This window comes from Sarcophilus harrisii, chromosome 4 (assembly GCF_902635505.1).
Source record: "Sarcophilus harrisii chromosome 4, mSarHar1.11, whole genome shotgun sequence".
Taxonomy (NCBI): domain Eukaryota; kingdom Metazoa; phylum Chordata; class Mammalia; order Dasyuromorphia; family Dasyuridae; genus Sarcophilus; species Sarcophilus harrisii.
In genome coordinates this window covers 236,032,929-236,056,937 of record NC_045429.1, presented here as the reverse complement: position 1 = coordinate 236,056,937, position 24,009 = coordinate 236,032,929, and the positions used below count along the sequence as shown (strand labels likewise).

Genomic DNA, 24,009 nt, shown 5'->3' with positions numbered 1-24,009 from the left:
ACTAAGTGCACTGAAGTATAGCAATTGGCATCAGAGATCCCTCTGCCAGCACTATATGACTCTTTGGCCACATATGCCTAAAAGAACCAAATTCTCTTAAAGACCACCCATACTATGTTACACCAAAAAATTTCCTTTCCAAATTATGCTTCCAGTGAAAAGAAACGTTGACTCTTACCAGCTATTCATTTCTAAAGCTCTTTTCTACTAGATGTTTGTGTATAAAAGTTAATTTTTTTCCTGTTTACTATGATGTATATAAACCAGTTGTATTATTTGGAAATTAACACATTGGAGGAAATAATGATTGTTAAAAGTTGTAGATTAGAAATGCTACCGAGAAAAAGCAGGTCTGAGGTCTCTGGCCACAAGAATTTGACTCAATCTCTGAACCATTTTTAATTTATATATTTGATTTATTGAATAAAGTTGCTATTTATATAGTTTTCAAAGAGGACTTACCTATTTAATTTGAACAAAAAGTTTTCATTCTTCTAGAACAAAATGAGGTCCCAAAAATTATTTGTAACCACAAAAGTGCCAGAGGCAGGATTTAAGTCATTCATTTTTCTTGGGAATCGACTTTTAATACCAAGTTTGGGTAAGCAAACACATAAGCATAAGATTGGGTTTTTTGGGGGGTGGGAAATCTTATCTGCTTTATTTTTAGAATTCTTTCACAGAGCTTATTATTTCAAAAGGGGAAGCGGTACTGGAATATTAACTTTCACTGCCCTGGAAAATTTTTTTCTTTTAAATGTTATTTTTTTAAACTTCAAATGGCTGCAAATTACTTTATTCATCCTCAGGCCTTTCAAATGTGTTAAAATATGAAAATGTCCCTAAACAACTAAATATTTTACTCAAGGGATATAATCCTCCAAGTATTTTCCTTGCCCCAAACGAGCCATATGCTATTTTTTAGTTTCCAAAACGGAGGATCCGGTCTAAACATTTTAAACATTACCATTCCAAGAAAATACATTTCTCATCAATACAAGTTCTATTGGGTATGTTGCTCTAGGACAATTGGCTGATGAAAAAGTGAGACTTGGGAACTAAGTTTGGAAAATTAAATTCTTTAAGATATCTTTGTATAATTTCACTTATCTTTGATGGTGATACAAAATGGGATAATTTTAAACGTGCCAATGTAGTGCAAATAGTTTAGTTATCACTTTTTTTAAAAAGTAGATTCATCAAGTCTAATTTGTCAGCACGTTTAAACGCAGATGAAGATATGCTCCTCTGTAAAGCCAATTTTGTTGGAATTCCAGATCTAATTGGTATAATGAACTTCTGGCGAGAAAATCCTACCATTTATCAGCAACTTAAACAATTTAACTTTAGCTCTAAAAGGTTTAAGTGACTCACCTAGGTCATATGGAAACAAATTCTGAATTTAACGACTAAATGCCTTCTCTCTATCCACTAAGACAGGATGACTCATGACAAAGCTAAATTTAAAAGAAATATGCAAATAAAAACCTGAAGATTTTGTATAACAAAGTAATATCCTAGAGATTATCCCAATAAGTCTCCATATACTACGTGTACACACACACACACACACCCACCAATGATGCCCAGTTTTTTTCAGCTCTTACCCGAGTTAATCCTGTAACCCAAATCATGGGGGTTAATTAAATAACTCATTTGCCTCAACACAATTTATTACCTATTCCTACAAGCCTCAGCTAACAGAACTTTGGCCCCTAATAACCAGAACAAGCTAGGATTTTTCTATCATTCAAAACTATCAAGTTCAGGGTAGTTAAAATCATAGTGTAGGTGGAAAAGGACTTTGAAAATGAAGACATCTGCATTGATCTTACACATTACCATCTTTTGAAGTGAGCCACTGAGATTTCAGCAAAAATGCAACATCAAATTTCTGTTCCATGTAAAATGTTATGTAATTAGGGTATTCTGGTTATCTCAAGGAATTTAAATACAACTCACACAAACTATGCCGAATAAAATTTAATTTTTAACAATCAAGGTATTTTTATGATCTTACAGTGCCTTAGTCATCATTGATATTTAAGTTCTACCAGGTTAAGTTTTTGTTCTGATTTTCCAGAATAAGCCCGATATTACCTCAAAAGAATTTGTGCTTTTCCAAATTTTCAAGTTTTATTTAACCTAGTTGGATAGATTTAGTCTGGACTTTTCACTCCCTCTCCTCCCATCCTCAATTCTCTTGGTGGTACTCAATTAAGCATTGGTTAATTTCACTCATGGCACTATGGATCAAAAAGATCATCTACCTTGTGTTATCTTCTAATGTAACAGTAAAGTCAATCTCATTGACAGAAAGGTAACAATTTTTCAACTTCAATATGCTTCTAGGTGGTAGCTTAACAGCATGAAAGCTGTACACATTAAGTATTATACTTAATTTGTAAGACACTAGGGATCACAAAGAACAAATGGGAATCTGGTAATAGTTTTAAAGATTGTAAACCCAAAATGTAAACATTACCAGTATCAAAAATAAAACCAAATCAAATTACCAGTTAACCGAGTGATTCATGCCTACAAGTTACAGGCTTAGACTAAAATCTTCCAAATGTGAAGAGAATATACATTGTAGTAATGGAACCTGGCAATGATTCCTTAGCAATTGTGCTTGTCAGAGTATTATAGCTCCAATAATCCAATATTCATTGAAAGAGTTCCCTAAGGCTTTATGAAGGTCATAGATTTCCCAGTTTTTGCACAAGATATTTGCTTTCTTAACACATGTATACTAATTTTCTATATAGAACCTGGTCAAATTGTGTCAAGATTTACAAGACAAATTTAAGTTGGAAAAACCCTACCACAAAGACAAGTTGTGGTTCACCTCAATAGTTGTGGTTTAGTCCAAAAACCCTCTTCTGCCCATGCACAAAAGAAAATGCTACTCGGCCAGAACACCAAAAGCACAAGTGGTTCTTGACACTACATGGCCAAGAAAATTTAAGCTGAAAGTAGAATCCTCGACTGAGAGGCATAGGGGAGTTTTATCCACTAAAACCAACCTTGTCAGTCCATTTCTTGGGAATGTTTTGGAAAACCAATTTACGTACATGGTGGTACATTTTTACTTGCCACATTGTCTTTCCCGATTTGAATCTCTTGTCCTAATGACCGTCAACCTATGACAGTCAACCTAAACAAATTCCCTCTTTGTCCACGTGTGGCAATAAATACTCCAAATCACAGGGCTTGTGAGAAATCAGAGTAGCTAAGTAGCTGAAAAGTAAAACCATCTATCATACAACAGAGCTTTTACTTCAGAGTTTTCTAACCCACTATACATATACCCTCCAATGTTGTCTAATAATTTGTCCTATTTTAACTCACATACTTTTAACCAAGTTCAACTTTCCTAGAAATGGACCTAAACTTTTGGCTTTATGATACTGCTTCTCTTTAAGTCCTGGTAGTATTCCTTTAATGCAGTTCTGGTAGAAATTGGTGCCATTTACTTTCTACTAAATATTTGCAGTTCAAGTGGGGTTGGTTAAATTTCAACACAATTAAAAACAGGTCTAGATCTTCCTTTTCCAAATAAAAACCCCCTTTATTAAGACAATGTCATTTATAATTTTCCAACAACTTATTTACCTTGTGGATTACATTTAGAAATATTTATCTAAAGTGCCATTTCCCAGCTATATTCCATCTACATGACATCTGCCAGAGGTTCCCACCACAATGCAACATGCATGTTTTAATCAAAAAAATTCTTAAACCCTTAATATATCCACCCAACACCCTAATTAGCGATTAAGGGTTTGTTTTGAGGCAGTTTAACAAAGCTGGAAAATTCCAAGTTATCCACAATAAGGATATTCATCTTTCAAGAAGGTGTTTTCTGACCTTCCAGATTTAGTTCTATTAAAAGTTTTGGTTCCAAAAATGAACTTGAGGTAATTTTACTATAAGAGGTAAATGTAATGATAAACTCCATAGAAAGAATGCTAGCTTTTCAATACTAAGATTAATCTTAGAAGTTGGGAACTTTATTACTATCACATACTAAATAAACTATTACACCACGTTGTATGAAGTAACAAAGCAGCTAACATGGCAGTTTTCTGCTAGTGGCACACCTGACATTCATTGTTTAATTCACTAAATTATCTTTTATCATTCCCCCCAGATAGCATTACTTCCATTTGGCACAATCAGAATTTAAGAGGTAATGCTAAAAAACTCCATAGAAACAATTCTCATTTCAGTGCTAGTATATTCGCCTCAAACAGATGGACAATTACATAATTTCTATAAGATAGTGCCAATTTCCTTAAAAAAAATCCATCTAATCCTATATATATGCTTTACCAGAAGACTTGCTGGTGTTTTAGATGAGATTGTCTAGCTAGAAAAAGAGCTAAAGCCAAAAGGCTTTGGAAGGGCATTGTTAAAAAAAATTCATAGCACTTTACCCCTTAACCTACAAAAAAGAATACCATTATTTTCATTAAAAGGCTTAAGTACAGCCCTAACAAGTCAGATTAACACATTTCTATCAGCTTTGTTCAAAGGTAAACTATACATTTTTTGAAACAAAAATTACAAATTTTAGGTCAAGTGAGCTCACTTGCCAGTGTTAGTACTTTTTGTGCCCAGAAATTGTAGCCAAGATTCTGTGGCCAATGGAATCATTTGTGCCTGCTTACATCCTTTCCACCCCCAAATTCTAATAATGGTTGACCCAAAGAACACACAGGTTTCGCATTAAACTGTTTTAATGGTCTCAAAATTCTGTGACAGATTTTTGGTCAAGTTGTTTCCATTTAAAAATTACTGATTTTAAAAACTAATAACTTAAAACTGCCACGAAACAAATGGTCCACAAAAACATTCCTTTCCTCCTGAAGCTTTTACGATGCATTGTAATCATTAACCAGTCTTTTACTATTAAACTTAAATGGCCAATTGAGACAAACAGTTCTGAGACCGTTCTTCCACCACTGATTAAGACTGGGGTGGCAGGTATTTTACAGAATATTCATTTAGCCTTCTGGGCCTTCTGGGCAGATTTTGTGACCTTGCCAGCTCCAGCAGCCTTCTTGTCAACTGCCTTGATGACACCAACTGCAACAGTCTGCCTCATATCACGAACAGCAAAACGACCTGAATAGAGAAATAAGATTCATTAGGTTCCTGTATATAATAGGATACAAAGCAGTAAGCTTTATTGTTTCCATAATTAGTCACTTACCCAGAGGAGGATAATCAGAGAAGCTCTCCACACACATAGGCTTGCCTGGAACCATGTCAACGATGGCAGCATCACCAGATTTCAGGAATTTAGGGCCATCTTCCAGCTTCTTACCAGAACGACGATCAATCTTCTCCTTCAGTTCAGCAAACTTGCAAGCAATGTGAGCAGTGTGACAATCCAGAACAGGTGCATAGCCTGCACTGATTTGGCCTGGATGGTTCAGGATAATGACCTAAAGAAAAACGGAACATTAAGGCAAATTAAACCTATTTCTAATCCCTTAAACAAGTTAGGTCTTTTGTTGACCATCTAAAACCTCAAGATGGTACCTGTGCAGTGAAACCAGCAGCTTCCATAGGTGGGTCATTCTTGCTATCACCAGCCACATTACCACGGCGGACATCTTTGACAGACACGTTCTTGACATTGAAACCAACATTATCCCCAGGCAGAGCCTCACTCAAAGCTTCATGGTGCATTTCAACAGACTTTACTTCAGTTGTCACATTGACTGGGGCAAAGGTGACCACCATGCCTGGTTTCAGAACACCAGTTTCCACACGGCCAACAGGTACAGTACCAATACCTAAAGAGAAAAAGCAAAATTCCTTAACAAAAAAGCAAGATGACACTGCCATCGTTTTACCTTTCAGATATACAACAAAAATTGTTATTTATTAAAATTACTTACCACCAATCTTGTAGACATCTTGAAGGGGTAGACGAAGGGGCTTATCAGTTGGACGAGTTGGTGGCAGGATGCAATCCAAAGCTTCAAGCAGTGTAGTTCCACTAGCATTTCCATCCTTACGGGTGACTTTCCATCCCTTAAACCAAGGCATCTGGAAAACAAGTTTCATAATTTAGAAATTGAGAAACTTGGGTACATACATATAAAACAGATTACAGATTACAGAACATACTACTCACATTAGAGCTTGGCTCCAGCATGTTGTCACCATTCCATCCTGAAATTGGCACAAAAGCTACTGTATCAGGGTTGTAGCCAATTTTCTTGATATAGGTACTGACTTCCTTGACAATTTCCTCGTATCTCTTCTGGCTGTAGGGGGGCTCGGTGGAATCCATTTTGTTTACACCAACAATCAGTTGTTTCACACCTAGTGTGTAGGCCAGAAGGGCATGCTCACGGGTCTGCCCATTCTTTGAGATACCAGCTTCAAATTCACCAACACCAGCAGCAACAATCAGGACAGCACAGTCAGCCTATTAAAAGATTTTTGAGAACACTAATCTGTAAACCAAATCAGTTTGAGTAGTTGCCCAAGCCCATTATTAAAGCTCTACCAAAGTGACTAACTGAACAGTATCCGTTTTAATACAAACCTGAGATGTGCCTGTAATCATGTTCTTGATAAAGTCTCTGTGTCCCGGAGCATCAATAATAGTCACATAGTATTTGCTGGTCTCAAATTTCCACAGGGAGATATCAATAGTGATACCACGCTCGCGTTCAGCCTTCAGTTTATCCAAGACCCAGGCATATTTGAAGGAGCCCTTCCCCATCTGCAAGAGTAAAGTTCAAACTTGGTATCTTCTAATTACCATCAAGTCGATTTTTTTAGAAACCGGAATACTGTGGTTTCAATTACTGGATAAAAATAATTTGGCCTATACTGACACTGACTTGGCTTAAAGAGGTGACAGATTCCTTAGACAAATCCCATTTCCTAGTAGCTTTCTATGAACTTATTACTACGCTGGAAGTGATATAGGGCCATTCTGGACAACTCCAGTGTAACAGACCACTATGCTATACTTAATTTAATGATAATTTATTCTCACATTAAAATTCAGATAACAGTCTTTCAGAAGTTTGAAAGGTAGAGACTAACCCTGACCACTTGAGCCATGACGGCTCAACAAGTCCTAATGTCCTTTCCCCTCATGATTACTTACCTCAGCAGCCTCCTTCTCGAACTTCTCAATGGTTCTCTTATCAATTCCACCACATTTGTAGATGAGGTGACCAGTAGTGGTGGACTTGCCAGAGTCTACATGTCCAATGACGACAATGTTAATGTGAGTCTTTTCCTTGCCCATTTTTGTGGAGGTTTAGCGATGGTTTTCACAACACCTGAGCAAAGAAACAGAGGCTTGTATTATCCAAGGTGGTGGCGAAGAGACATCTTAAAACCCCTAAAAATTTCAAGCTGGGGTTGGCAGCCCCCGCATGCCAATCCAGGCAACAGCGGCTCCTGCTCGGGCCTCTCAATCTCCTCCCACTAGGCACACGCACAGCACACACTCACCACACACGAGGTGGATTCCGCGGGCGGCGCCCCTCCCCCAGTCCACGGCATTGTCTGCTCCGGAGGGGGGGGGGCGAGGGCTGGCCTCAGACCCGTGGGGGGGGGGCTTAAGGCTCAGGCCGGCCACGAAAGCTAGACAGGGAGGGGCGGCGAGGCCCCCGTCCCTTTCTTTGTGCCGGTGACTCACCCGCCCGCCTCAGCCACCGCCGTGTCCTCCATTTTGTGCTCCCTGCACCAGGCCCGGGGAGCGGCCATTTTTCAGCTCACGCACCCGTCTGGCCTGGCCAGAGGCGGCGGTCCCGGCTTAAACGCCGGCCCTCATTCCTGAGGGAGACTGAAGCCAAACATCAAAAGACCATTTTGCCCACCTGCCTCTGAGTGGTTCCCCAAAGTGTACCTAAACCCCTCCCCCCTTCTCCTGTACCCCTCCCCCCTACCGCCATGCGGCCCCAGAAGACGAGGCCTAGCCTCTCTACGGCCGGCCGGCCGCCATCCTGCGCGTCCCCGCTGCCGCCTGCGCGTCCCCGGCTTGCCTCTCCCCGGCCCCGCCCCTCGAGCCGCCGAGGCCGCGCCACATGTGCCACGAACTAGAGGCGGGTGGGCTCCGTAGCGCGCGCCACCGCCTTTCCTTTCCCAATCACACACACGCAATCGGTCTCACAGACGCCGCGAGGAGCAGCGCCGGCACCGACCCACACACGAGAAAGTGCCTGTGAGGACCTACAGGGACAGGGTAACGCCCGGCCGCCATCGTCAGAAAAACGACTCCTCATGTCCAATCTAGCAGTCACTCAAGAAACCGAAATCCGAACAAAAATGAAGGCTAAGGGAAGGACCGTGGAAAAATCGCGCGGGGACTGAGCCAGCACGAGGCTAGGCAGCGGGGCCGCAGCTCGTGCCAGTCAGTCAGGCCCAAGCACGAGGCGTGTCCCGGGAAAATTCCAATGCTCGAAAGCGCCACCTTTTCAGACTCAAGTTAGACCAGTAAGAAGGGGGAGAAAAAAAAAAAAAGGAAAAGGTAAAAGGAGTGGAAAATTGGGGGAAGGGACGCCGAAGGAAGTAGGCCTCACGCCGGGCAAGGCCTGCCGGACGCAGCGTTCGCTCCTACCTGTGTTCTGGCGGCAAACCCGTTGCGAAAAAGAACGTCTAGGGCGGCAGCGCTACTTATATACTGTCCTCCCCCTCCTCCCTCCGGGAAAGGAGGTGGAGCCAGCCGCGCGTCACCGCTACCCAGCTCCCCCCGCGCTTCAGCCACCCGCTCGGGTTCAACGTGCCCATTCGTCCCCTCCCCCACGGGGGCTCCCTCTTGGGGACAGAGGGAAATGTGCTCCCAACCCCACAAGGCGCACAGGAAGGCGCGCGCATTCGTCCCGGCCCCGCCCAGTTCTCTGTGCGGAGCGAGAGACAAGGAAAGACTAGACGAGTCAGCGGTTCAGTCAGAGCGAGTTTTACGACGATCCCTTAGATTGCCTTCTCGGTTCCCACCCGCCCGCCCCTTCCACTCCTCTCAGGCGGAGGCGATTCTTTTTGTATGAATTACTCTTGGGTCTCTGGGTTCGGCGTTCCAGGGGGGGTGGGGGAAGAGTCCAGAATCTTCCTCCCCCTTAATGCCTTCTAGAAAAACTGGCTAATGCAACCGGGAACATATAGGCGAACATGTCTTTCCCTGGCCTTAGGTCTTGTTGGGGCCCAGCCAGATGCCAAAGGGGGACGGGGGAGGAAGAAAGGGAAGATAATCATTCACCCCTGGTCAGTTGCTCTTTGGGCCCTGGCACTCACTCCGTGGCTCGGGAGCCCCCCCCCCTTACCCCGCTTCCATTCCTTTTCTCCTCTACTTGGAGAAGCCACGTGACACGAGCGTCCAGGGCGGACAGCTCAGTCCGGATGGGCCTTCTCCACCCGTTCTATGGTGGGGCACCTTTTTGGGCTGGGACCCGCATCCAGCTGTTGGCAATATAGGGCCTTACCTTCACTTCCCTCCAACCGTTCCCTTTTTACGACTTTCCCTAATGGTTTGATCATAAGTGATGAGTCTGCATTTAAATGTGGGTCTCTTTAACTCTTTCCTAGGCACATCAATCACCATAGACCCTGCTTCCCACCTCCCCGTCACTATGGTATCCCTGATAGGCCAAACTTCTTTACCGGCTCATAGGCCTTGATTCTTGGGAAAAGAGCTGCAATTTCCCCACAGAATTCTAGTCAGAAAAGCCACCGTGCTATACGTTCTTTTATGATTCACCTCTTCCGGTTTCGACATCCATTTCCTTTCTTCCCCTCCCTTCCTAAAATGAAAAAAAAAATTCTTCCAGGAGATATCTCAAAAGAATCTTTTTAGCTCACTCAGTCCTTCCACATGACTTGCAGCGTAACTTTGCAAAGCGCTGCCTGCTTCTCAACTACACAAAGGTCCTGGCTCTTCTCGGGGTTCCTTCTAGAATGGTGCCACTAATTATCTGGATTCATTAAAACCAAACACCTTTACTTTCTTCCTATCTCTGACTCGACTATTTTGCTTAAAATTAGAATTAGGGATGAATGAGGTGGCTTAGATGAGATTTCTAGAATCCCTACTTTTTGAGGAGATGGGAGAGGAAAGCTTAAGGAAATTGAGGAGGGGGGAATAGATTTGTTTAAAAATTATAGCCTCATGTCTCGACTTGTATGTGTGTATTTGTATATACATGTGACCACACGTATACACTTTTTTTTTGTGGTTTTAGTATAAACATAAATGTGCTGCCCAACTTCTCATTGATTACCCACTCTTACAACTAAGTTTTAAAGTTTAAACTGCAGCTAGGAATGAGGAGGAAAAGCTAATATTAGGAAAAATTAAATATATCTATTTTTAAGAGTCTATTCTATTAAGGACACTTGTCATATAACTGATATACATTAGAAAAAAAGATAATTGCCTAAAAAATTTCATCAAAAAATATATAGTCTTTTCTGTATTGCTTATTTTTCTTTTTCCTTCTTTCTTATTCTTCATATTGCAACCTACACAACCCACACACATGCCCTTTATTCTGTTAGAGGCACCCATGCATAGTTAATGAAATAAAAAAAAAAATAGGTTCACGATTTCTTCTAATTTTTGTTTTATGAAAATTATGATGATTTCCTGAACTAGATTTTTCCTTCCATAATTATTCATACAGTGTATATCAGGAAAGAACGTGGTATCTAAATTACTCAGCAAAAAAAAAGCATTTATAAAGTAATTTGTGAACGTTTAAAGCACTACATAAATGTCCACTCTTATTATGGTCCCAGGCTTTCAGGCAAAGCTTAGGACATCACCCAAAGATTTTATTATTTTCTGTGCAGTCTTCACTAGTAAATATCTCTTTTCATCAGAATGTTAGATTTACACAAAATTAAGAATATTTGTTATACTAATGAAATGCGGTTGATTTTAAAAAAGAATGGGAGCTTGTAAAGAAATGACCATACTAATGAGAGATTTTTGATGTTTGGAAAGAGAGTAGTGTGCTGAGCATAGCTAAAATCAAAAGAAAAATATAAAGATAGAAATCACTTTTTTCAAACAGGAAACTGTAAATATTCATTATGATGATGATGATGGTTGGAAAGGTGACAGCTCAAGAGATGTTTAAGATTCTAAACTAAACCAAGTAAACAGGCGTATTTAAATGTGCCATTTCCAACAACACATTCTCAAGATTCAGTTGAAATAATTTTAATTTGTACATTGATGTTGAATTATTGTATATTTAGAATATATGCACCTGTAGTTAATCAAACTGCAATCTTTCAAACATAAACATATCTGAATAGGCACCTTTACCAAATCTCGGTGTTTATTGATTCTGTTTAGAAATAAAGACAAGTAAGCACTTGTTCACTAGCACCATACTGGGCACTATGGAATTCATGGAGAAAATCAATTAACAATTCTATAGAAGCTTACAAAGTCTTTGGGATCCCAGTAACAACTAATCCTGTTTGAAATGAACTGTATTCAAATTTCACCTTTCAGCATCATCTCAGCAATACTGCTTTGCTCTTTTAACCAAAGTATCTTAAATTAAATATAATTAAAGTAACAAAATGGGCCAATCAATTTTTATCCTGTTCAGCTGGCCAGATGCATGGAAAACAGTCCCCAAGTATTCCTCATTGAGGGAAATGGAAACCAAAACAAGAACAGGCAAAATCCTGGTTCCAGTTATTTATCCCAATTTATAAACAAATTTTCTAATCGGAAAGCCAGTGATTGCATATAGTTTTCCATTTTAAAAGACTCCCTTTTAAAGTTAATTACTTCAGTTAAGTCTTAGAGCAACAAATAAAGCCAGAGAAATAAATCCTTGGTTCCTATTCAGTTGCTCAAACTCGGGCCCAATGAGCCTAGCATGGTGATGAATGTTTACCCCCTGAACTGGGAACTCTATAAACTTTTTATTCTTTTTATTATCTTAGTCACAATCTGAGTGCCTCAATTCTCCAGTGGAGATGTATGACTTGGGAGTTTTTTTGGAGAAATGGAAAAATTGTTCTTCTTCAGGTATACTAAATTAGAAAGGAAGGTTGTGAAGGATAAAGAGCAAAAAGGATAAACTAAGTTCGTCTTCCCTCTCTGGAGTGGAAGAAGACATTCCTAGGCTACACATTTGGCAAGAATGAGATGTATTGTGTGGTAGTCAGGATTTGGGGAGTGGTACTTTAGTGGAGATGGCTTAAAAAATTGTGATGAGTGGGATAAAAGGAGTTCAAGCACCATGGTACCAATTTCCCATCTCTTTCCCATTTCTATCTGTTTTTCCAATGAAACGGGCTAGGCAGGAGGGGCCGGAGCGGAGTCCGAGAGGTGACTCAAGGACGCCTTTTTCTCCTCCCCTCCCAGTCCAGGAAGGCAGAGGTGGGTGGGGCCCAAGAGGGGCCATTTTCCCTGTTCCTATGGAGAAAGATCTTTAAGTGGGACTCGGCCGGGGTGCAGTAGGAGATGAGAGTGGGGGTGGCTTAGCAGAGGGCACACCTGTTTCCCAGCGGGGGAAATTCTCTCCAGCCTCCTTCCCATTCCCCCCCTCATATAACTGTGTGCACAGCGGGAGACCCGGGGAGTGGCTTTGAACTACACAAAAAATCCTAAGGGGGTGGTGGCTGGGACCCAGACCCGGAGCTCCCTCTGACCCCAGGGAAGCAGGATCGCACCCCCTATCCTCCATCCTTCCTCCGTTCTCAAGCCTTGCTGAGCTTGAACGCATCCTACGCACTTCCTTCCTTCCAGGTTTGAGTCCACGAGGTTGGTGAAAATCCAAGAACAGAGACCAGAAGAAATCGGGCCAGAGAGAAAACAAACACGTGGCTGGGGGAGGAGGGAACATTTGGGCATTACGTCACTGCCACTCCTAATAGATGTCTTCGGAAAGAGTAAAGATATAAATCTTAAGGCAAATTCTCTCCCTCCCTTTCTTTTCATACCTTCTTTCCAAATGTTAAGGGTATCTAATAATGTAGCAGCGTGTTGGTTCACTAAGATTTTGGAATAGATACAATATGCCCTTAACTAACTAGAACATTAAGAATGTTACAGTATTGAGATAAAAAAAATGTTACATGGGGAGAGTCGTAGACATTGTTTTTGGTTACACACTGATGTATTTTATTTAAATTATTTTTTCCTGAATCGATCATAATAGTTTATTGTTTTGAAAATATCTATGATCCCAAAATTACCATTAGTCATGTGATGATTTTTGCCAACCGGCTTTACTTTTTGTTGGAAGGAATAACCTTTTAATATAATATAGTTTATGACCTATATCCTTCAATATACATTAACTACTCTGCTACTATGTATAATTTTAAAGTTTTTAAGAAATTCTATCTAGTTGTTACCGTATTTAGGTTGTTCCTTTTACAACATTTACAATTTTAAAGTATTCTAGATACTGTCAAGCTGTGTTAATTGAGTTAAACCGTTCTCTTTGTTATGAGGCATGATTTTCTAGGAAGAAATGAGAGGAGAATATATTGGGGAATAAAAGTGATATAAAAACAAACGTTATCAATACAATACCTTAAAAGGGCATCCTGAAATACTAACATTAAAGCTATGAATATTATGGATCTGAAATTCAAATTCTCATTGCAATAATTTATATGTAATGATTCCATGATCCTTTGAGAAAGGATCTTTAGAAGTAGATGACCAAAGAGATTAGGGAAAAGAGATTTCCTGAAGACAATATTAGAACTCTGCAGATTTCTTATTGCAAAGATTTAAACTGAGATATAGTGAGGACCAAAGTTGAAGGTCCCAGAACAATATGTAAATTTATGCATCTGTTTCCCCCCAAAACACCAGTGGGATGGAGGGGCACAATTTCACAGTCTTGCCTAGGATGACTTAGTCAAGCATAGTTCTGGATTTGGATATCAAATCATACTTCTACAAGCTCAAAAATATAAAATACCCAATGTTTCTAAGGCAAGTCCTGTTTCCTGATTCCAGAATAATGGTGTGGTCCCAATGTTTTTAAAAAAGTTAATTTAAAAGAATTCTCTATGTGTCCTTTTTGGCAATATATCTATCCCATATGAAATATCATTTATTTCACAAAATAATAAAATTTGTATGAAACCTCAAAGAATATGTAATTTGAAATATAACCTGAGGGAAGTCATTTGTACAATATCCCTGGTAGATGTTTACCCATCCTTGAAAATCTCCATTGACTGGCAACTCACCCCCCCAAATGGTGACAAATTCTACTTTAGGGCAGGGCTCTTACTAGCCCTTTTTCACCTCTTTAAGTTTCAAACTTATGTCTTTATCTTTTCCTTCTCTCCCCTTTCAAAGGAAAAGGTGATCAATACCTAATGTTTTTCAAAGCTGTGCAGATCTCATCCTTTCTTTTTCTTTTATCATTCATATTTCATTCACTCTTTCCTTTCTACTCAAACTTCTTCAGATATTTACAACTCCCTAAAAAAGTTAACCCTCAAATTTCAGAGTTGGAAAGGGGTATTAGTGGGTATTTAATAGTGGTTACATAACCAACCCACTTCTCAAGTTAACTTTCATTTATCTCCTAAACCACTACTTGGGATTTACTTTCCCTTGGATCAAGTAGTAAATGCCCAGAAAATACAGAATCCTACTTATACTTTTTCCAGAGCCCTTTCCCTTATTGGCATGGGTATTTTTTTCTTCTTTTTGACAGAACTGTAGCAAAGGATAGTTATAGTTCCTGGTACCATTTCTTTATCACCTACTTTCATTCCTTAATCCTTTACAATCTCGTTTTTGTCCCCATAACATTTATAATTTGTGGGGAGCCTGCACTAATCTACAGGTGATAAGGCCACATTCCAAAAGACTGCCTTAACCTTGAATAGGAATCTCTTAATCACATCATGGAGTTTCCTACATGACCAAAGACCACCTTAACCTTGAATAGGCAAAGATATCCAGACATCTCCTAATCACATCCTGGAACTTCCTAAGACTAGAGACACCTGAGCAGCTCATCCTTGGGCCGGAAACCAATCCTTTGTCTAGGACCCCCACCCTGTACTAAGTTCTTGCAACCCTGTTGCTATATATATATATCTGTACTATTGGACTCATTAAAACGAGGCTTGATCAGATTATTTTGTCTTGTCTCCTCTTTGCACCTCTCCTCTCTCTTGCTTTTATCTCTCTTCTTCCAGGGTCCACACACTCTGCCTGGCCAGCCAAGGCAATAATTGTTAAAACAATTACTTTTTGTTCACTATTTTTCTTGGCTTCTCATTAACATGGGACAAAATTACTATGTCCTTGAAAGCATTTCCTTTCCCGTATTGAGTAACACAGTGCTCCCCAATTCTCTTTATTTTCCTTTGATGGATCCTCTTTTTCTCTGCCTCTAAATATAAATATCCTCCAAAGACTCTTTACTCCTTTTTTTTTCCACAACAGAAATGTCAAATGCCTTGCCAGCAAACTGGCAGCCCACTCTGCAGTGTGGCTTGAGCCAGAATGAAAGGTAATTGGGAAATATTTAACAAAAATAAGTTGAAAAAAATGTAGTCAATAAATATGTAGTTTTCTAACTTTCTGCTTTTGCACAGATTCTTATTTATGGTGTGATGGCCCAATTTCTCTATGACTTTGACACATGTGTTCTATGTTGCCTTGGTTATGTCATTCACTTATATGGCTTCAGCTATTCCCTCTTTTTAGAATTGTGTGTCTGGTTCTCTTACCAAATTGTGAACTCCCTAAGAGCAGGGACTTTTATCTAAACATTGTGTCTAGTTTAGTGCCTAGCAAAGTGCTTTATACAGAGTAAGCATTTAATAAATTTAATAAACATAATTCCCACTTTACATTTCTTTCTGATTCCAGATCTCCAACTGTCTACTATTTATTTCCACCTGGATGTCCAATTGATGACTCAAGCTGAATATGTCCAAAGGTGAATTTAAGATTTCATCTCAATTCTAAAATCTCAGGGTTAATCTTGACTCTTTCTTCTCTCTCAATTACTATACCACTCAGAGCTGACTATTCTGATTCTAGGAGTACAATATAGTTTATCTTTAAGACACTTTATATCAGGACTGGGAAGGACATTAAATGTCATCTCTAATCTTGCAGCCTCACTTCACAACTTGGACAAAGTTTCCCAGCTAGTAAATGAACTAGAATTTGCCAAGCCAGGAATCTTTCTCCATGTACCATATTGCTTAGAGGTGTCTTCTCTGGAAACAGACTCCTTTCTTCTTTTTATCTCAAATTAATATTTAGTAAGTAGCCCTACTATATGTGCAAGGACTGGAGATGTTCAATTTTTTTTTTCCAGTTATATCTGACTTTGTGATCCTTTTTAGTATTTTCTTGTCAAAGATACTGGAATGATTTGCCATTTCCTTCTCCAGCTCATTTTACAAATTAGGAAACTGAGGTGTACAGGATTAGGTGACTTGCTTAGAGTCACAAAGTTAGGATGTGTCTGATGCAAATTTGAACTCATGAAGAATTTTTCCTGATTCCAGATCTAGTACTTTATTACTGTGCTACTGGGCTGGAAGTACAAATAAAGAAAACAGTTCCTGGCTTCAAACAGCATACATTCTGCAGAGTATGGTATGTATACAGATAGATTCCAGATGATTTGAAGAAAGAATAAAGACAAGAAGTATTTATCTTCTACTAATATTTAATAAAAATTCTTCTCTGTTTGATTATCTAATAAAGTCAATCCAGATTCTACCCTTACCTTTCCTGAGCTATGATATTTACTGTGTGCTTCTCCTGGTTTTAGAGGTTTCCTAATCTTTTCAATATGCACCCTGTAGCCAGTATTCTTCCTGATCTACATAACTAATCCCAGCCTTGGTTTTTGTTCCTCCCACTAAAACCATTCTGCTTTGTCTTTCTAGGACCAAGTTTTTAGTACTTTAAATCATCATATAAAAGACAAATAATTAACAAGGATTAAATAAACTAGAGCTGATAAGTATTCTCCAACTTCATACCTTGCCTCCTCCCTAGAACATAAATATACTAGAGCGAGACTTTATCTCTAAAAGTTGCTGAACAATGCCAAAATATAGACTCTAGGGATATAGCCTTAGTTTGTGTTTTTCAGCCTGTTCCCAACCTCCACTCTCCCAGGATTTCCCCATTCCTCCTCAATATATCCCTGCTATATTAATTTTAATGAATAGATCTGATTATGGCATTCCATAATCAGATGCTTTCCATAACTGTTCCAAAACCAAAACCTTCTGTGATTCCATATTGCTCAGCGCGCGCAAACACACACACACACACACACACACACACACACACACCCCTTTGGATAAATCGCTTCTTCCTCTATCACCAGTTTCAGATTTTTTTTTTGTTCCCAAGAACCACTTTTAACAATAACAACAACACCATGTTTCGAATCCTCAGGGTAATTTCATATACTACTTGTAATTTTCTTGTAAATTTAGATACTAAGTGTTTACAATATTGACTTTTGTCTCGAAAAAGTTTCAAATTAGTTTCAAATTAAAATGTATAATTGTAAAATATGAAATTTCATTCTATTGATAATTTGAAAACTCTAAATATATAATTATGAAACAATTAGAAATATTTTTACATAGTACATCCTATGAGAATTAAAATAATCTAACATGCTTATTATCTGCAAAATTAAACTTTATTTTACAAATTTTGAAGAAAAGTAATATTTTAAAAAGAAATTAACTTTCAACTTAGAAGATATCAGACATCATAATGTATAAACTTAAGTTGCAATGCTAGACTTTTTTTTTATTTTAATAAGAATTCAGAATATTTGGCTCAATCTCAAAAACACACTGTCTTAATCTGGTTTACATTGAGTTTATTTTTGTATTTGATTTACCACAAGAATAATGTGAAAATGTTCATTCATACAAACACTGAGAAATGTTTCTCTTGCTGAATGCTGGAAATTCACTTTTAAAAATTTTTAGTTACCCAATTAATAAAAATGAATGACTAGTTATACCATGAAATACTTTCTAGCTTTTTTTCTGGCTAACAATAAAAATATATTAAAAGACAAATGTGTTTAAAGTGCAATAGTATATATTGCTTTATTTTTTAAAAACAATGTTTATATTCAAATTAACTTTTGTGATGAAAGAATCACTTTAGAAATTACTTCCTTCTTTTCTACCATAGCACATTGGCTACATTTTCACAGAAACTATTGAATGAATGACTGGCCAGTATCATCAACTAGTTCATTTGAAAATCCACTAAAGAGAAGAAAGGTAAATTATGTGGAGGATCAGATTTAAGTTTAAATCTGAAAACAAGCTGAATACTGAAGTGAAAACCAATATAAAGTTTGTTTCTGCAGAATATTTGTGAGAGTCTGTAATGGTTTCAAGATGGCTAGTAATGCACATGCCCAGTGATCATTGCTCAGTGATTATTTAATAATAATCTGATATTTGCTAAACAAGAATGCAAATATTCATAAGATCTTGATCATATGATTACACAGCTGATGAGATACAATTTCAGACTATCTGAGGGGAAGAAGAGAACTACTCTAGTGTAGTGTGAAGAATCAGTTTGTATTTGAATGTGGAATTCTTGTGGTGGTTTGGAAACACAGATGACAGGTTGAGAAATAGCAAGAACAGATAATCAGAAAGATCAGATTTTCATGTAATTGGTGCATGAATACCAAAAGTATTATATAAAAATAAATTTGTAATGCTTGCTTGTCATTAAGGGGGAAAATAAATAGATAAAGTACATGCCTATCATTAAGAGGGAAAATCACATAAGTATATATACACCTATATTTATAATATAGTCAAGCAATTATGTATTATTTAAGGTGCTAGGAAAGAATTTAGTAAGAATCATCTTTGTGAATCATGGAGACCATTGCTTTATAGCTGTTTCCTTATTTGTAAAATAATCGATGTTGATTAGAAGACCTCCTGAGGAGTTTCTTCCAATTCCAGACTAAAGAATAACTTTTGATCCTTAATCTGGCATTTAGGATCCTTTCATAATCTGACTCTAATTCATAGGTGTAGAAGAGATAGCATGATACTGGTTGATAGTCAAAAAGAACTCATCAAGGTTCTCCTCCTCCTCCTCCTCCTCCTCCTCCTTAGCCTTTTCCTCCTCCTTCTTCTTCTTAACAGTATTTTATTTTTCCAAACACATGCAAATAGTTTTCAACATTTACCCTTGCAAAACCTTGTGTTCCAAATTTTTCTCCATGTCTTCCCCCCATCATCCCTTCCCAAGATATCAAGCAATTCGAGATAGGTTAAACATGTGCAATTCTTCTAAACATATTTCCATATTTGTCATGCTGCACAAGAAAAATCACAAGGAAAAAAATACTAGAAAGAAAAAAACCAAGAAAACAACCAACAACAACAACAAAGGTGAAAATACCTTACTTTTATCCATATTAAGTCTCCATAGATTCTCTTTCTGGATGTGAATGGAACTTTCCATTACATCTATTGAAATTACCATGAATCATCTCATTGTTGAAAAGAGCCAAGTGCATCATAGTTGATTACCATATAATCTTGTTACTGGGTACAATGCTCACTTCACTTAGCATCAGTTCATGTAAGTGTTTCAGGCTTTTCTGAAATCAGACTGCTCATCTTATAGAACAATAATATTCCATTACATTCATATACCATAACTTATTCAGTTATTCCCCAACTGATGGGCATCCACTGTTTCCAGTTCCTTGCCACTACAAAAAGGCTACTATAAACATTTTGAACATGTATGTCCTTTCCCCTCTTTTTATGATCTCTTTGTGATATAGATCTAGTCGTAGTGACATTGCTGGATCAAAGGGTGTGCACAGTTTTATAGCCCTTTGGGCATCATTCAAAACTGCTTTCTAGAATAGCTGGATCATTTCACAGTTCTACCAACAACACATTAGTGTTCCAATTTTCTCATATACCTTCCAACATTTATGATCATCTTTTCCTGTCATCTTAGCATCCTGAGAGATATAAAGTAGTATCTCAGAGTTGTCTTAATTTGTGTTTCTCTAATCAATAGTGATTGAGAGCATTTTTTCTCCCATATGGTTAGAAATGGCTTTAATTTCTTCATCTGAAAATTGTCTTCAATATTCATTTTGGTTTCTACTTGGACACTTCCAATGAGAGAAAACTTACCTTCTTCATTCCACTGTCAGACAGAGCTAATGGTTAGGAATCAAAGTTTTTGCAATTTACTGATTCTGACCTCTAGAGTCAGAGAACAAGTCTGATTTCTCTTTCAGTCAATAAGTATTTATTAAGCACTTATGTGCCAGAAAATGTGCTAAGTGCTGGAGGATAAAAAAAAAAATTTAAAAGATAATCCTTGCCATAATCCCACATTTATCATGTTACACATGAAAAAGCAGATCAAAAAAAGAGAGAGAAAGCAAGCAAACACAACAGAAAAGGTAAAAATACTATGTTGTGACCCACATTCAGTCAGTATAGTCCTCCTTCTAGATGCAGATGACTTTCTTCTTTTGAATTGGCCTGAATCACCTCACTCTTGAAAAGAGCCATATCCATCAGAGTTGATCATCACATAATCTTCTTGTTGCTGTGCACAATGTTCCTTGGTTCTGCTCATTAAGCATAAGTTCATGTTAGTCTCTCCAGGCCTCTTTGAAATCATCTTGCTGATTGTTTCTTATAGAACAATAATATTCCATAACATTCATATACCATAACTTATTTAGTCATTCTCCAACTAATAGGCATCCATTCAGTTTCCACTTTCTTGCTACTGCAAAAAAGGCTGCCACATTTTCGCACATGTGGGTTCCTTTCCCTGCTTTAAGATCTCTTTGGAATATAAGCCCAGAAGAAACATTGCTGGATCAAAGAGTATGCACATTTTGATAGCCCTTTGGGCATAGTGAGCTCCAGAATGGTTGGATTAGTTCACAACTCCACCAATAATGTATTAGTGTCCCAGTTTTCCCACATCCCCTCCAACATTTGTCATTATCTTTTCCTGTTATCTTAGCCAATCTAAAAGATATGGGGTGGTACATCAGAGTTGTCTTAATTTGCATTTCTCTGATCAATAATGATTTAGAGCATCCTTTCATATGACTAGAAGTGGTTTCAATTTCTTCATCTGAAAATTGTCTGTTCATATCCTTTGACTAGTTATCAATTGAAGAAGGGCTTTTATTCTTATAAATTTGAGTCAATTCTCTTTATATTAGAAAAGAGGCCTTTATCAGAAATATTGGCTATAAAATTTTCCCTCCTATTTTCTGCTTCCCTCCTAATCTTGGATAAATAGCTTTTGTTTGTGCAAAGCATTTTTAATTTAATACATTCACTGCAATGCCAGAGAAACTGAGCAAGACAGAGGTTAGAGACCAATTTAATAGTTTATTAAATGGAGAGATATACTGGAACCAAATAGATCTTGATCCCAGGGCTGGACAAGACTATCATCTCAAAAAATCCAGTGCTAAAGTATCAGAGAATAAGCTTTTTTATTAAATAACAAGAACAATGACATAATGGGGGAGGTATCTAGATGGGGATAACCTAATGGGGGGAGGTGTACCTAGGATGACACAATGGAGGGAGGTACTGGAGAGGTTACTGATGTTCTAATGACATCTAAAATGGAAAAGCCTTTATCCTGTCAAACATTAAGAAGGAATGATTATAACCTAAAGATATAAAACCTTTATCTCATCAACCATTTAAGAGGGAATGATTATATCCTGGGATTTTGGGGCAGAGCAACTGAGGTAGACCTTTATCTCATCAAATATTAAGAGGGAAAGGTTATAACCTGAGGCAGAGTAACTAAATAAGACTATTAAGGAAACTAGGTCAGGACATCTAGAGGGAACTGTGGCACAACATCACATTATCCATTTTGCTTGTCATAATGTCTTCTAGTTCTTCTTTGGCCATAAATTCCTCCCTTCTCCACAGATCTGAGAAGTAAACTATTCCTTGTTCTCCTAATTTTCTGCTACTTGTTTCTTGAGTTATTTTAGGGCAAGTTTGTCTTTATGGACATCAGTTTCCTAATTAGTTAAATGAAGGATTTGAAATTGATCATCTCTATGATCCTTTAAAACTTAAAATTATTCTTTTCTAATCTTATTTTACACAACTCCCTTTTATTGATCTTATTTTCCAGGAGCTTAATTGGGTTTCAATTTCCAGAATATACCCTTTGATTTTTCTTTCCTCCCAGTGCCTTTGTTCATGCCTCTATTCCTAGAATAACTTGTATGCCCATTTTTTGAAATTTTGTCCAAATTTAAGAGGTCGAAGGGAGAAAAATTTCTGTTTATTGAAATATATCTTATTGGGAGGTGGTGCAGTGGATAGAGCACTAGCCCTGAAGTCAGGAAGACCTACCTTAGTTCAAATCTGACCTCAGACACTTAATACTTCCTAACTGCATGACCCTAGGGAAGTCACTTAACCCCAACTGCCTTAGCCAATATATATGTACAGAGAAAGAGAGAGAGAGAGAGAGAGAGAGAGAGGAAATTAGGATTCAAGTTCTGATTCATACCTCTACTACCTTGGTGACCTCCTGAATAAGTCGTTTATCCTTTCTACAACAGCTACTAACAATGTTGTCTTATTTAAACTTTGAAATCCTAGTATATAGCACAGAGCTTTGTATGCAGTAAAAGCCTTCAAGGTCTGACTCAAATCTCACTTTATGCAAGAAGTCTTTTCTAAAATCTCCAGGCCCTCTAAGTTCTCTTGTAAACTATAAAATCTAAAATAAACTATAAAAATTATCATTATAAAGTGGTGGTTTTTATATGAATGTTCTAGATTTATTACATTATAAGAAATGACAAAAAGGAGAAAATTAGAGAAAGATAGGAAGATAAATGATGTGATACAGAATGAAGGAAGCAGGACCAAGAGATCAATATACACAATGACTAGCATAAAATCAATTAACACCAGTCAACAAGAATTTTTTTTTCAAATTTTCCCTTCCTTTCCCTCATCCTCTCCCCTAGATGGCAAGCAATCCAATTTTTGTTATACATGTTAAATATGTGTTAAATCCAATATATGTAAATATATACAATTATCGCACAAGAAAGATTAAATCAAAAAAGAAAGAAAATGAATAAGAAAATAAAATTCAAATGAAAAACAACAAAAAGACTAAGAATGTTTTGTTATGATCCACACTCATTTCTTGCAGTCCTCTCTCTGGATGTAGATGGCTCTCTTCATCACGAGATCATTGAAACTGGCCTCAATCATCTCATTGTTGGCAAGAGCCATGTCCATCAAAATTGATCGTAGTATAATAATGTTGTTGCTGTGTACAATGATTTCTTAATTCTGTTTATTTCACTTAGCATCAGTTCATTTAAATCTCTCCAGGCCTCTTTGAAATCATCCTGCTGATAGTTTCTTATAGAACAATAATATTTCATAACATTCATATACCAAAATTTATTCAGCCATTCTCCAACTGATGGGCATCCACTCAGTTTCCAGGTTCTTGCACTACAAAAAGGGCTGCCATAAACATTTTTGCACATATGGGTCCCTTTCTCTCCTTCAAGATCTCTTTGGGATATAGGCCCAGTAGAAACATTGCTGGATCAAAGGGATGCTGTTTGAATGGTCTAGATTAGTGGCTATAACAGAGTTGTTAAGAATCCTCTTTAAATTGGTGGCAGGTTTTAGGAGTGAAAGAATTCACTAATTCCCAAATTATTAGTTGCAAGATGAAAGTTTATTGTTATACAGAAATCAGTTTACCAAGAGACTGACTTCTGTAGTGGCAGATCTATGGAAAATGGAGTTTTGCACTGAGAATGCAGTTGTCAGTGGACAGAAGGTCCTCGCAGCAAAGGGAGTTGTAGAGAGCTAAAACTCTGAGTTGTTGCACTGAGGTCGGTTCAAGCACTTAGGGCTCATTACTGATTGGACAATACTCTATGGGCATATGCTTGGAAAATGGTCCTTCCCACTATCCTG

General features: G+C 37.9%; 1 protein-coding gene across 2 annotated transcripts; it reads right to left on the bottom strand.

Moving 5' to 3' along the window:
• Window positions 1–3,546: 3,546 nt before the first annotated feature.
• EEF1A1 (eukaryotic translation elongation factor 1 alpha 1) lies at window positions 3,547–8,783 on the bottom strand. 2 transcript variants are annotated; one of them, XM_003769207.3, is made up of 8 exons: window positions 8,603–8,783; window positions 7,142–7,319; window positions 6,569–6,748; window positions 6,152–6,448; window positions 5,913–6,063; window positions 5,551–5,807; window positions 5,219–5,453; window positions 3,547–5,130 (listed from the first exon to the last, which is right to left on the bottom strand). In XM_003769207.3, the coding sequence occupies exons 2-8, from the start codon at window positions 7,283–7,285 to the stop codon at window positions 5,006–5,008; spliced, it is 1,389 nt and encodes a 462-aa protein (XP_003769255.1). In that variant the 5' UTR covers window positions 7,286–7,319; window positions 8,603–8,783; the 3' UTR covers window positions 3,547–5,005. The 2 variants fall into 2 exon arrangements, with proteins under 2 accessions (XP_003769255.1, XP_031820484.1); XM_031964624.1 differs by lacking the exon at window positions 8,603–8,783 and adding an exon at window positions 7,932–8,001.
• Window positions 8,784–24,009: the final 15,226 nt, after the last annotated feature.